At 43.8% G+C, this 15,458-nt stretch overlaps 1 protein-coding gene across 1 annotated transcript in view; it reads right to left on the reverse strand.

Moving 5' to 3' along the window:
* Positions 1 to 9,285: 9,285 nt before the first annotated feature.
* The window catches only part of LOC310790219 (rho guanine nucleotide exchange factor 37-like), a gene marked incomplete at both ends in the record, with an annotated part of 32,796 nt that continues 26,623 nt past the window's right edge, over positions 9,286 to 15,458 (reverse strand). The window contains one exon of the mRNA XM_083651892.1: positions 9,286 to 9,510. Coding sequence (XP_083508018.1) covers positions 9,286 to 9,510 — 225 coding nt within the window. The remainder of the gene's footprint in view (positions 9,511 to 15,458) is intronic.

Genomic DNA, 15,458 nt, shown 5'->3' on the forward strand with positions numbered 1-15,458 from the left:
TAACAAGGCACTGAAGGCACGAGGCACCGCACCATAACAAGGCACTGAAGGCACCGCACCATAACAAGGCACTGAAGGCACGAGGCACCGCACCATAACAAGGCACTGAAGGCACGAGGCACCGCACCATAACCAGGCACTGAAGGCAGAGGCACCGCACCATAACAAGGCACTGAAGGCACAAGGCACCGCACCATAACAAGGCACTGAAGGCACCGCACCATAACAAGGCACAAGGCACCGCACCATAACAAGGCACTGAAGGCACGAGGCACCGCACCATAACAAGGCACTGAAGGCACGAGGCACCGCACCATAACCAGGCACTGAAGGCAGAGGCACCGCACCATAACAAGGCACTGAAGGCAGAGGCACCGCACCATAACAAGGCACTGAAGGCACAAGGCACCGCACCATAACAAGGCACTGAAGGCACCGCACCATAACAAGGCACAAGGCACCGCACCATAACAACATAACAAGGCACTGAAGGCACGAGGCACCGCACCATAACAAGGCACTGAAGGCACGAGGCACCGCACCATAACAAGGCACTGAAGGCAGAGGCACCGCACCATAACAAGGCACTGAAGGCAGAGGCACCGCACCATAACAAGGCACTGAAGGCAGTCATAATAGTCTATAAGTATACTTCTATAAACACATTCAGTCACACACATAGCACAGCGGCCACACACACACACACACAACCACACAGCATGGTACGGCGACCAGATGTGCACACCCGTCATGGCACCGTGTGCACGCGCGTCCAAAAACACACGCACGCACAAGCAGGCACAGCAGCCAGACCAAATGCACATAGCAACTGCTTAACAAGGCCAGCACTATGACCCAACCACAATAGAATAGAATAATAATAAAAACGAGAAGCATGTCTCTTACCTTATTAAGGCAGCAGTCGTCGCAGCATTGCGCTCTTCTCCGCCACCCTGACGATGATGCAGTCCATGATGCAGTCCATGTCCAACCAAACAGATGATGCAGTCCATGTCCAACCAAACAGATGATGCAGTCCAACCAAACAGTCTCCTTGTCGGTTGCCATCAACATAAAGGCTTCAAGTTGCTCCTGTGATGTTGTGCTCCTTAACCGGGCCTTTGTGAATTTTAACGTTGAAAAGCTTCCGTTCACTCACTTGTGTCACATGTGAGTTAACAAAAACTTGTATCCGAGTCTGATGAGATGGTAGGCGTCAGTGAGCAGGTTATAACGTTGTTGGACATTGGCACTCTGAGGGACACCGTTAGCATTGAACTTTTGGGGATCAAGCAGGGCAAAATCTGTGTACGGTTCTCTGTTTTTCGCAAAACATCATGAAATACTTTCGATGATGGTATCCAGAATGTCATTGTGCCCTTGTACCTCATACTTGCTGTCGCCATCTGATATCGTTGAATCATCACATAACTCGCCTGGCATCCTCTTTTTCTCTTTGGTCTCTGGTTTTGGCAGCGTGCGTTCCACCCTTTGCGTCTGTCTCACACTCATTTCATTTCCCATTCGCCCACTGCTGCTCCCCTTAACGCGGCCCTTCCAAATCCCTTGCACATTGTTTCAGATTGTCCTGCTTGTGACAAAGCGATGGGCTGTGAGCAGATCCATCCCACTGGTTTGCAGATACTTAGAAAGTGGAGTTGTGAGCTGGAAGATGTTTGCAGATACTTAGAAAGTGGAGTTGTGAGCTGGAAGATGTTTGCAGATACTTAGAAAGTGGAGTTGTGAGCTGGAAGATGTTTGCAGATACTTAGAAAGTGGAGTTGTGAGCTGGAAGATGCGTCAAAACGTCTGGGCAGTGAGGACGGTCTGGTATTTCAGCAGGGTCTCTGCAGCCTCAGTTTCATCTTCTCTTTTTCGTTCAGGGCCTTGAGTGTTACAACAAGGTCTTCTGTTGTTATGTCGTATGTGGTGACGATTTGATTCGAATACATGCCAGCCTGTTTAACTGAGATGCCCAATAGCCTTTATGACCGAGTTTATGGTTGTCTTGGAGAGGAGAGTGACCAGTGATCCTCTGCCCTTGGCCCTGGAGTTGTGTAGCCTCTTACTGTTTTCAATACACTGAGTGACATGTTTGCAGGCATATATCAAATTTGCTCAGCAAGAACAAGCTGTAAAAAAAGTGCCATGGTGTGCAGTATCATTCTCCAAAGTGTGGCTCTCTGATGTGTCTCCTCGGTAACTCAGGTCCCGTTTTCCTATTTCAATCGTCTCTTCCAGTACCGCTCACCTGACATGCTGCATGCACGCAGCCTTACATCACCTGCTCTCTTGCGATGGACATTTGATTCACATTGAGCAACTCGCTTATAGTTCCTTCCTTTGCTGATCCTTGAAAAGTAGTCTGCGCAGTCTCTCTGACAGCCACTTTTTTCGTTCCATGACTCTTTGATGGGCATGCCTTCAATCACGCATTCCCAGAGTAAATGGGTTGACTTGTTTAGCAAAAGCAAAGCACACAGTACAGTACAGTGTGTATGTGTGATTCCCCCACAATGTCAACCAGGATCGCTTTGTTCCATTGGTGCAATGAAAGAGATTCTTCACAGTGTGGTGGTGGTTTGAATAGGATGGAATAAAAAAAAAAAAGTCCAACTGCTCCAATTTGGGGCTCACTCCCAGTCCCCTCCTTCTCAGCATCACGAGTGACGACACATAGGCCTTCTCTTCTGTGTGATTTACAAGGAGGGAAAGACCATTTCCGACATATTATTTTCCGCTTTCTTAATTTGTTTCTCATGTTTATTTATTTACTTTGACATATGAATCCAGTTTTCAATGAGGCTACATCAGCATTTGATTTAAATTACAAATGACGGCAGGTTATTTTCACCTTCTAAATTTATGCTGCATTCGTTTATAACTGGGAAGTGGCAAATTGCCAGTTGCTACTAGAAAAAATCAAATAAAACGCCACGTTAACTGGGAGTTCCTACTGGCAAACTTTGGTATGATTTCTCAACCCCCAGTTGCTCCCAGCACCGCGCAGCACTCATTTGACGTCATTTCAACATGGCGCACATGATTGTAATAATTTAAAACATATTTTTGACACATTTCATTTTTATTTTCAACATAAGCTTTCAGACCAATCAGCATACCAATACAATAGTTGGTTAAACCCATACAATTAAACGTAATGTTGTTATTAGCTGTTAGCTTAGACTGCTAACGGCTATTAGCATCCATGGTTTTGCGACTTGAAGCCTGCTGAAGCTCGAACGCACATAGGTCGGAGATGACGCGTTTTCCACTTAACTGGTCAGCTCCTAGTACCATAAACAACAAATGCAGCATAAACACCTTGGTGCATTTAGTCTAGCCCAGATCTTATGTGCTAAGCTACTTGTGCAAACCACCTACTTCTGCAACGTTAGCTTGTTGTGCAATTCCTCCATGATCCACCTCCTCAGAAAAGTCGTCATCACTGTCAGCCACCATCACCACCACCACCTCCTGGCTGCTGCTGCTCCTTGTTGTTGTTGTTGTTGTTGTTGTTGTTGTTGTTGTTGTTGTGGTGGTGGGGGCGCAGGCGCAGCGCACTGCCGCCCATCGGCCATGACAGTGGTGGGTGGAGCCGTGGTGGCTGGTGGTGCTGCTGCTGCTTGCTACTGCTGCTAGCAGCACAGGCGCTGACATTGGTAATGTTAGTAGCACTGTAGCACTCTTTTGAGTGTGTGGCGTGAAAAGCATCATTAATGTAATAAAACAAATCTACCAGCAGTCAGCGGCCCTTCTTTAGTCCAGGGTCTTAGGGAGATATAATAGCATCAGTTCAACTTTTCTACAATGCTGTTTAAATATGCACACATTTGCTGCATGATCACTGGACAGGTGACCTGTCAATCACACCCAAAACACATAGTCTTTTCTATCGTCTATTTTACTCTAAAGGGGTGAGTTATATAAAAATTCACCCCCTGTACCAGTTGTCATGAAATATGAAAATTAGCTAGACTAAACTTTTGTTCTTATGTTTTTGTGTTTACCATGCTGTAAACATGTTTCCAGAGGTGCCCAAATGCTTTCCTATGAGTATGAAGGGCCAACATGAATCTGGATGGATGGCCGTGGGCCAAAAATAAATGTTATGTGAAATTACATTAAATTCTATTATTTTATAGACAATTTACATTCTAAATCTAAAATAGGTCTTCTAGTTTCATAGGTATAAGTAGTCTATCATCAAGCTAGCTTAAAAAATGAGCCTGCATAGCCTCTGAAAGACAGTCAAATTTGCCACCATTTTATATTTCAAGACCATGGAGGGCCAAAACAAACTGAGCGGCCCACGGGCCCCAAATTGGTCAGACATGATTTATGCTGTAAACGTGGGCATTTTAACATGGGAGGTGAATGGGGACTGACTCGCCTCTGCAGCCAGCCTCAAGTGACCATTTGAGGAACTGCAGTTTTTAGTACTTCCGCATTGCGACCAAGAAATACTGTCTGCTGGGAAATAACATGAAGACACAGAACAAGTTTCAGTTGTTTTATTGAAGCCACAGTCAGTTCACTTCTGCTCCAATACTGCTGCTGCACTGCACACACTCAGCATCTGCTTTGTGTGTGTATAGTGTAAGTAATACAGTATCAATCCACAGTACTGTGCAAAAGTCTTAGGCACCCTATGTTTTATAGACGTTATTAGTTTTAGTTAGTTTTAGTTTTCTGCATTAGTGTGTGAGTAGTCTGCTCATTATAGTATTTTTGTTTTATATTTAGAAACTTTTCGTTTCGTTATTTTTGAAAGTATCTTCACTTCACAGATTATTATCTGCATGTGCCTGTGAAACCTTTGCACAGTACTGTATATGTGTCTCTCTGTGTGTGGTTTCAACATATCTTTGGCAACACTTCAAAGATTTCAGATTCATCTCGGGTCACATAGACCTGCGGTATGAAATAAGTTAAAAAAAGCAACAACAAAACTAAATGCAGTTAAAAAGCAATAAATTACAACTGTACAGTTTGTAAAACAGGTGAACAGCAGGTTAAACATGTTAAACCAACAAATCACAGGTTAACGGTATGTACAGGATGATCTGCAGGCCTGGCTGTGCTCCGGCAGGTACGCACCAATACTGACACAGGTATTCACTCATCTCTCTCTCTCTCTCACACTCACTCACTCACTCACTCACTCACTCACTCACACACACACACACACACACACACACACACACACACACACACACACACACACACACACACACACACACACACACACACACACACACACACACACACACACACACACACACACACACACACACACACACACACACACACACACACACACACACACACACACACACACACATTCTGCAACAAATCTAAGTCTCTTACCCCCTCTAGTGGTGGAACAATCAAAAGCAACACAGCTTCCTTGAGCACTCACGCACGCACACACTCCCTAACCACTAATCCCAACTCAAATCAAAAAGATTTGAAAGGAAAAACAATTTTTTTGATTATTTCGGTGAACCCACTTTCCCTCAACCTGCCTCATCTACTTTTCCTACGTTTCCCAGAATGCCTTTTTGGCAACCCCCAGAGAACAGGTCATGGCTTGCAGCTGTGGGTTTTAACTGTAGGTGTGCAGAGCAAAAAGGGCAGTGGCCGTTTTTCCAGTCAAGAAAAAGTGAGAGTCACCCTTTACTCAAAATGACAACAGAAAGGTATTGTAACTGCAGTGCATGCTGGTCTCTCCTGCTCCTGGGGGTGCAGAAACTGCTCTCTCTCCTGCGGGTGCAGAAACTGCTCTCTCTTAGCACCCTGAAACATTTCCTCATATCAAACTCCACTGGAGCTGCTGGCAACCTCTGGAGGAGATGTGACAAACTTATCAGAAATGCACATGCCATCAGCAATAGTTGTTTTTAACAGTGACACTCAAAGTGTTTTAGGGTGGATCTCTCCGTTAAACATAAACGTGTCTCTTGTAGAAGAAGGCGAGGGACCAAAATGTCCTACCTCATCGTCCTATCCTCGAGGACATTTGGTATTCACAGGGATAGAAATACCATAGCCTGCCCTCTCTCTCTCTCTCTCTCTCTCTCTCTCTCTCTCTCTCTCTCTCTCTCTCCCCAGCCAGCCAGCCCCCCCGCTGTTGTGTCCTGACATTCCGAGTGATGACAGCAGCACTGTATCACAGCTCTCTCCAGCTGAAGCAGCACAATCGCACGCTGCGCTGACACCAGAGGCCGGGCGCGCAATGTCACCGCCAGCAGCCGCCATGTTGGGAAGGGCGATGACAAAAATGGGAGATAATGTAACGTCGTCGCCTCCTGCCTAACAAGATAAAAATGTCTGAAAAACAAAAAATGATGTTTTGTCTGTTAAGGTGATAGGATGTTCAAATTACAGTATATGAAAAACACTTTTTTTTTTTTTACACTTTTAGCACTCCAATAGATCTTATGACCACAGAAAAAGATAGACAGAAAAATGCTCTAGTGTAAAAAAAACCCGAAAACAAATTGAATGAAATAAGTGGTACATTCAAGTTCAGAACCGGTCAAATAAGAACAACCTTAGTGCGGGTTCTCCTTATTTTTCTGTCTCCGCCTCTTCCTTTCTTCCACAAGCGAAAGACCGGGGCGAGGGCTGACAACGCCGGCGCCATTTGCAAATATTTACACAGTCTCGATTAGGCGGAGCTATTTATTAGGAAAGCGTTTACGTGGTGACAAACGCGAGGCAAACGCTGCTTTGTCTCATCCTAGGACTCACGCAGGTGCAGGATGTACTGTACGTGCTAGTTGACCGTGGGCTGTAGTATGTGGTGTGTTCAAGTGCAACTTTTTGGCTTGGAAAAAGGTGATGCGAGGAGACGCAACAGACTGCTTTTGTTGCTGCTCGTTCTTTACCGTCACCCCCTTAAGAGCAAGGAGAGAGAGAGAGAGAGAGAGAGAGAGAGAGAGAGGACCAATATGATAACTGTGAAGCTTTGTCAAACGTGATTCATTGTCTTCTCCTCTTTTTCCATTTTCCTCTCTGTCTCTCCTCTGTCACTTCTCCCCCTCTCCCTCTCCTCTCTCCCCTTCCTCTGACATTTTATATTTACATTACATAATGACTCTGAGCGGATGAGTTCAGCCCCCTAACAGCAGTGGGTCCGCCTCCAGGTGAGAAGAAGCAGACTCTCTCTCTCTCTCTCTCTCTCTCTCTCACACACACACACACACACACCTGACAGCCATTTTGTTATCAAGCACAACATGCACACACACACTTTTGCTCTCAGCGTAACACTCAGCACAGCATGCGCACTAACACACCGACACCCCCCCAAACACACACACACACACACGCACACACACACTTTTGCTCTCAGCGGAGCACTCTGCACAGCATGCGCGCGCGCACGCACGCACGCACGCACGCACGCACACACACACACACACACACACACAGGAAGACAGTCTATCACTTTCAATTCAAGTGTTCTCTCCAATGGCCAATGGATTAAGCCTTCAAGGGGGTGTTACTCAAGGGAGTAAATATAATTACAACCACTATTTCTTTAGGTGGTTAAAAAAAAAGTAATAACACTGATTTGTACAAAAAGTGGGTCGAAGAAAAGTCATCGAGGGACATTGTGAAAGCTGAAAAATTATTGCAAATTTCAAAACAGCAATCAACTTTGGCCTTTCTACTGTCAACACAGTAGCCATGGAGTTATATAACAGGGTTATTGTAGGCTTTCAATGTTATAACAGGGCTATAACAGGGTTATTGTAGGCTTTCAATGTTATAACAGGGTTATCGTAGGCTTTCAATGTCTGCTTTAAGATTGATTTTCACATTGAAAGCTATAATAACTGATAGTCAGTATGCAGATACCAGATAATGCTACAGTTGACCTTGCAGAAGTGGAGGTCTCCACGTTGTAAGTAACGTCTTTGTGGACAGATTTAGTGGCTGAGGCCCCTCAGACGGTACTTCCAAGGAGGGAGGAGGGAGAGTCAGCAGCATCTATTTGCCTTTTTCACTCCCCAACCAATTCAACCATTGTGTGTCTAAAATGCAGGAAGTAACACAGGTGCAAGCAAAACAGTAACGAGCCCCCTACTTCCCCCTTCCTGGCACTGGACCACCAAATGGATTGGAACTTGGAAACCGTCATTAATGCTCTGCTTGCACCCGTGTTACTTCCTGCCTTTTAGACACAAAATGGCTGAATTGAGCAGAGGGAGCGTGGGTTCTCACAGCACTGACAGCAGAGAGGCGGTTCCTCAGGGTGATACTGGCTGTGGGGCACAGCGCAGTCCACTAACCCCCGGGAATAACAGTTTCAAGGCTATCATGGCTTTTTATACCACGCTGCTAACGCATGTGTACTGACTGAACGCTTTTCTCCAAAGCAGTGAACATAAATAAGAGGGGGGGAAAGCTGGAGAAAACAAAAACATCGCAAACTCTTTGTTACAACAATTTCATAGCAACGCCGGGGAATCACAGCATGAGTTGAAGGCGTTTTCAGTCAGATATCGTGACCGAGACAACCTGCTATGTGGGTCAAACCCTATTGATACACTACCAGTCAGTTAGGACCCACTACGTTTTTAATCCTTCTCTTGAAGCCATTTTGATATAAAGGCTTCTGCTTAAATGCTCAGAATTCGTTTCGTAGACAAATATTTTGAGTTTTGATTTGTGTAACACTTTTTTGGACACTGCACATTTCCGTTTGTAGGGCTGCAGCAACTGACGATTATTTTCATTAGCGATTAATCTGTCAATTGTTTTCTCAACTAATCGATTAGTGGTCTATAAAATGCCACAAAATGGTGAAAAAAGTCCAAGATGACGTCCTCAAATGTCTTCTTTTGTCCTGACCAACAGTCCACAACCCAAATACCATCAGTTTACTGTCATAGAAGACTTAAGAAACCAGAAAATATTGACATTTAAGAAGCTGGAACGAGAGAATTATTGTATTTTTTCTTTCTCAAAATGTTTGTCGAAACAACCGATTAGAAAAATAATTGGCGAGTAATGTCCTGTTGATCGACTAATCAATTAATCGACTAACCGTTGCAGCTCTATGCATTTGTGTCATTTCATTTTTGATGCCTTTACTATTATTATTACTATTACTATTATTATTATTACCATCTACTGAAATGGGAAAATGAAAGAATGTGGTGGGTCCAAACCTTTGACTGGTAGTAGTATGTGTATACCGTATGTTGATATGCTGCTGTTTTCCTCCTTCCTTCCCTCCCTCCCTCCCTCCCTCCCCTGCGTCCTTGCCTCCTAGTGGTAGGGTTGTTGGGCAGAAGGGTAGGGTGTGAGGGGGCTCATGGGCACTGTGGCCAGGTAGTTGGAGGGGACGTAGCCCCTCTGCCCCCCCCGGGCCTCCACCAGGCTCCACTCGGGGTTGCCTCGCTTGTCGTGCGGCTCCAGGACGCGCACCGGCTCTCCGGCCCGCAGGGACACCTCGTGGCTGCCCCTCGCCGTGAAGTCGTACGCCGCAAACACCTGCAACACACGCGGGATGCTTTCAATTGTCAGCTGTTATACAGTACAGAGCTCAACAGTGACGTGACGTCATGACCATTTCATTTTTCTCCATCGCTTTTCGATCAATTCTCCTGTATTTTTGCGCTAACGCCGAGCGAAGCGCAAATTGGGGGCGTGCCCAAGCGAATTGGTAGCCTCGCCCCGCCGTGCTAAATACCTCTACGCCCGTTCTAATTCTACTGGGCGTGCGTGCATAGGGGTAGGCGTGCCCCATGCCAAACCAGGCGGGGACACGCCTGCACTGTTGCACTGTACACTACAATACAATATGCTGTGATGGAAAAATAGCTGAAATGCCCTGCTGATCCATCAATAATGAGATTATTACCCGTTTCAAGTGTAATTAGGAGGATTTATTCTACATTTAGATCTGTGCACAGAGTCTCCCTCTGACACCATTTTGTCAGACAAGAGACACGAGTCATTTTTACAACTCATCATATACTGAAACTATGGTGCCCGCCCCCCCCCCCCCCACCTTGGAGGGCAGTACTTTTCCACTGCTTCATACAACCTCTCCAACTCAGTACATTTCCATGACGTCAGTAGTAGGGGTGGGGGAAAAAATCGATTCACCTAAGTATCGCGATTTTTAATGTCACGATTTTTTGAATCGATCTTTTTTGAATCGATCGATAATCGCAAAAAAAAAAAAAAAAAAATTGGGTGCCCGCAGTCAGGCCACTCACTGAACAGCAGGCCAGGCGCCGCCTACTGGTTTACTAGTGGTTTTATTACTTTATTAGTTAGTCTGAAGTAATAATTACACTTCAGGGTTAAAGTGGGTGCATCTCATTGTAAAATTGGACTTCAAACGGCCCAAATCTGGCTTCAAACGGCCCAAATTGGGCTTCAAACGGCCCAAATTTCACGCGCGTCGGCCCATATCGGCCTGGCCTGCTTGGTATCTAATGCCCGGCCTGAATTATGATCCCAGTCCGCCCCTGTTTTCAACTATATCGCCCAGCCCTACTCATGATATATAATATACAGTCTCTAGTGTATGATTCAACTTTTCCCATGTTCTAATCTAGTGTAAAAAAGCAAACAAACTGAAAAAATAAAAGAAAAAAATAAACAAAAATCGCAATAAATCGTAATATCGAATCGCAATAATCGTAGAATCGCAATACTTAAGAATCGCAATATAAATCGAATCGGCACCCAAGAATCGTGATAGTATCGAATCGGGAGATAAGTGAATCGCCACAGCCGTAGTCAGTAGTCAATCTGATGTTCACAAGACACAACAATCTACGTCTATTCACTCAAGGCACGATACATGTTCTCCCTATACAGGAATATTCTGCAATGATGAAGAGCATAGTTCACAAAATACATCTTAGAAGGGCCATAGTTCATAAGCAATCAATCAATAAGCACTCAATCAATAAGCACTCGATCAATAATTTACTATCACAATATGCTCCTGTGAGGTGGGGATGCGTTTGGCGTCGGGGGTGCAAAACTCGGCATAACACTGGAACGCAAATTGACACTTGCGCGAGGCGGACTGCTATCGTCCGTGCAGAGAAGGAACGCGTTAAGGTGCGAGGTGGATAGAGCCTGTACCAAGATAGGGCCCCTTAGTTTTAAGCCTGGCTTAGAACTGCATGCTAGACAATCGTGACCAGAAAACGTTTGAGTTAAGGCCGTTAAACACCAAGAGTGACGGGAATAAACAGCGCGAAATTGCAATGCGAAAACTCTGAAGGTGTAATAAATAACCACCTTCAGAGTTGAAAAAACAGGTTTAAAAATAAACAAGGATGATATCATACAGATTTGTGGCTTCTACAGGAACATAATGCCTATTTAACTTAGTCTGTAAATCTCATGTAAATTCAACGTAAATTCATATTTATTATCCACAGAACACTTCACCACTCATGTACATATTGTATATATTTACTCAATTTGATTGCACGTGCAACTTTGTGATTGTCTTTAGTTATCGTCCTACTTATCTCAGAATATAGCAAATCGGCGGTTGCGTGGAAGTGCGGACAGGAGGAAACGCAGAGCTTTGGAATGCCCCCTCTAGCTAGATTTTCAAATTCTGAAATAGACATGTTGCCGTCTGGATTATATGGGCTTCCCCCTGAACGTCCACAAGGACAGACATTCTTCAAGTCCAGCAGTCATGTCTGGTTGTTGTTGTTAGTTTTTGGCCAGTCAGTGTGCATTACAATAACAGGATAAAACAAAGATGCACAGGCATCACATTTCAATGGGGAATTATAAATACTGGCAATCATCAATTATGGATGGCTGCTAAAAACAGACGTCTGAAAGAAGAAACCTGCGGTGCAGTGGCTGCTAAACTCAACTAGGCAAATGAAAAGTGCAATACAAATACAATGTATTATTATTATTATTAGGCTGACTCAAATCTTAAATTGCAAGTGTTTATGTATCCGATTATTTATTTGATGTTTAACGAGAAATACAGCAGCTTAATAAGCCTCTCCTGCTGCTAACGAGATGTCAGTTATTTCAAAACGCTGTGATGCTGATGATTTTCAAATAATAGCCTGATGTTGCAGAAACACACACACACCTTTAATGAAGAAGAAACAGTTTTCATTCTGGGCGGGGAGGCCACAGTCTGGTGTAGCACATTAGCAGAGGCAACACAGTCTGGTGTAGCACATTAGCAGAGGCAACTCACATTGCTTGACATAACAAAATAAAAGAGCATAAATGAAAGGGGGGAAAAGTGTTACAAAGCATAACGCCCCCCCAATAAAAAAACAATAAAATCCAGAAAAGGTCAGTGCAATTTGGAATCTGAACCTCCAGGTGTAGAAAATGATATTTGAACACAACACACACACACACACCACTGCAAACCATCGTAACATACTCTGAGAAGGTCATGTCCACTAGCGTTGTTTCTGACAAGTCCCATCTCATCGCGACACACCCACACGCACGCGCGCGCGCGCACGCACGCACACACACACACACACACACACACACACACACACACACACACACACACACACACACACACACACACACACACACACACACACACACACACACACACACACACACACACACACACACACACACACACACACACACACACACACACACACACACCCTCTTAATGAGCCCAGTTGGGCATTGACATGACAGGACATCCCAGTGGTGCTAATAGCTGGGTTTCTCCTGCTGCCCACCTCACCTCTCATCTCTGCTACCACACGAGTCACACCATCTTCACCAATTAGCATCTCATTAGCATTTAGCTGAGTAGAAACATGGGGGGGGGTCATGCTAAAAAGTGATGCACATTGTTGGATCCGGGTGAACGTTAGCTGCAGCTAAGTTATGGTCGAGAAACAGCTAAACAGCGCCTCTTAGTGGTAAGGTCAAGAAAATATGGTGGAGCCACAAGTTTGAGAGAGATCGAGAGAGAGAGAGAGAGAGAGAGAGAGATGTTTGCTTACTCTGCATACTACCATGCAACTACATTTTCTTTTATTTGATATTTTTTTATGTATTTTCTATTAAACTATGCTCTCATATACTGCACTGAATTGTAGTTGATGCCAAAAAAGCTAATTGAATTGAATTGAAAGAGAGACAGATGAAGAGAGAGAGATAGATAGATGAATAGATATAGATAGATAGATAGATAGATGAATGAATAGATATATAGATAAATAGATAGATAGACAGACAGATTGATATATAGATAGACAGATAGATAGATAGATAGATAGATACAGTAGATAGATATACAGACAGACAGACAGACAGACAGACAGACAGATGAGAGAAGGGTGTACTGATGGGGATAAGGATGTGTGACATAGGTTAAATGGCGTAGGAATGAGGGTGGCAGGAGAGAGAGAGAGAGAGAGAGAGAGAGAGAGAGAGAGAGTTGTATATATGAGCAGAGTCAGGGTAATGGGTGATGGGGTGAAAAAACGCCTCTTTAAGGTTACTGGAACCATCAGTCACTTTTACAGGAATATCGCCTACACGCGCGCATGCACTCACTCACTCACTCACTCTCACACACACACACACACACACACACACACACACACACACACACACCATCAGAAATGTATGAGCATTGACACTCCCCTATCTCACACGTGTTTCTAATTTCAATCAAACTCAAAGGATGTCCCTTCTCTCTCTCTCCCTCTATCTCACACACACATACATGCACTCGCACATGCACACAATCTCTCTCTCTCTCCCTCTATCTCACACACACATGTATGCACTCGCACACGCACACACACATGCATGCACTCGCACACACACAATCTCTCTCTCTCTGTCACAGCCTGCAGAGCTGTGTCGCATAAATTAACTGATGAAACGAGGTTCAACCCTTAACACAGTAACCCATCCTACAAGGTTAAACAGCTACTTATGGACCTTTCCATTGACACACACACGCGCGCGCGCACACACACACGCACGCACACGCACGCGCACACACACACACACACACACACACACACACACACACACACACACACACACACACACACACACACACACACACACACACACACACACACACACACAGGAGTGAACTGAAGAATTTGCACTATGAACTGTATTGTTACCTCAAAGAGCACATCTTTGTGATGTGCATGTACTTTGTACTGTATCAACACCAGTTATTAATTTAACTAACACAATTCTGTGATTGTACTGATAATTCATTCATAGTTCAAGAAAGTACTATATAGTCATAGTATATTAATAACCACTTATCCTAATGAGTCACACTACTTGATGAGGAATTAGCAATTATTCCTACGTCAACATACTTGTCTCAACCTAACAGGCATAAAGGAGTTCATTATGGAGTTAGTAGTTTGAAGAAAATCAGTTTTTCCTCATTAATATGCAAACGTGGCAGAAATGAATCAGGTCATCTATTCTACAGGGGAAGCCTGTGGTGTAAACATTTTAATTGTAATTTAAATATCATACGTTATTCTTGATAATGTCCTAAAACTAAAACGACCTAGATGATTGGATCATTTGATTGTGATTGAAGCGTGTTTAGCCGTGTGTTGTATTCAATTATTTTACTCGAGTTTTGCCTTCATGCAATTTAGTGCAACTTGGCAAGAAAAATAAACAAATAAACAGCAACGAAAATGGTGAATATCTACATCGCTTTCCTATGAGCTATTTGGAGAGAAACAAATAACTCAAGAAATGAAGAAACGTACATGGAGTTTGGACATAGTTGGTCTCTGAATAGCATTTTATGTTTTTATGTCCTGAAATGTGACCTGTGATATGTAATCTATTTTCTTGTTTTTTGCTAGATCTGTGATATGAAATCTATATATTTTTTAATCTATTTCCTTGTTGTTGTTTTTTAGCTAGATCTTAACAGTTCTGTGTGTAAATTCTGCTTTTATTCAGTGAATACTGTGAGCGAGAATCAATAAACTCAAACTCAAACTCATCTAATATCCACAAACGACCTATTTTTTATTTGGTCTAAAAGTTACCAAGTCGTTCAGTTGAGGCGATAGATTGACCCTGCAACCCTGGCGACATAAAGAGCACATCAGTGACATCAGTGCTTCCAAAAGGCTGAAATCCAACTTTCTTAACGGTTAATTACTTTAAGTTGTCTTTACATTTGTCCAACGGAACCCAAATGACGAATATGCCAACAGAAAAAAAGCATCTCTCCTAAGGAGGAGATGAATTTCCAGTGCACGAGCGTCAGGCGTCAAGTCAGCCAGAATGTAAAAGTAGCCTACTGTAGGTCTTCTGCTTTAGGGCTTTCAAAGTAAAATCTGTATTGTAACGTTAACCTTAATATTAATTTTGATTTATGCTTTACAGCCGCAGTTTCACTCCATCGTCCATATGCAATCTTAACATCACAACGAGTATTTTGA

The sequence above is a fragment of the Poromitra crassiceps genome (assembly GCF_964638095.1).
Source record: "Poromitra crassiceps genome assembly, chromosome: 15".
NCBI classification, from domain to species: Eukaryota; Metazoa; Chordata; class Actinopteri; order Beryciformes; family Melamphaidae; genus Poromitra; species Poromitra crassiceps.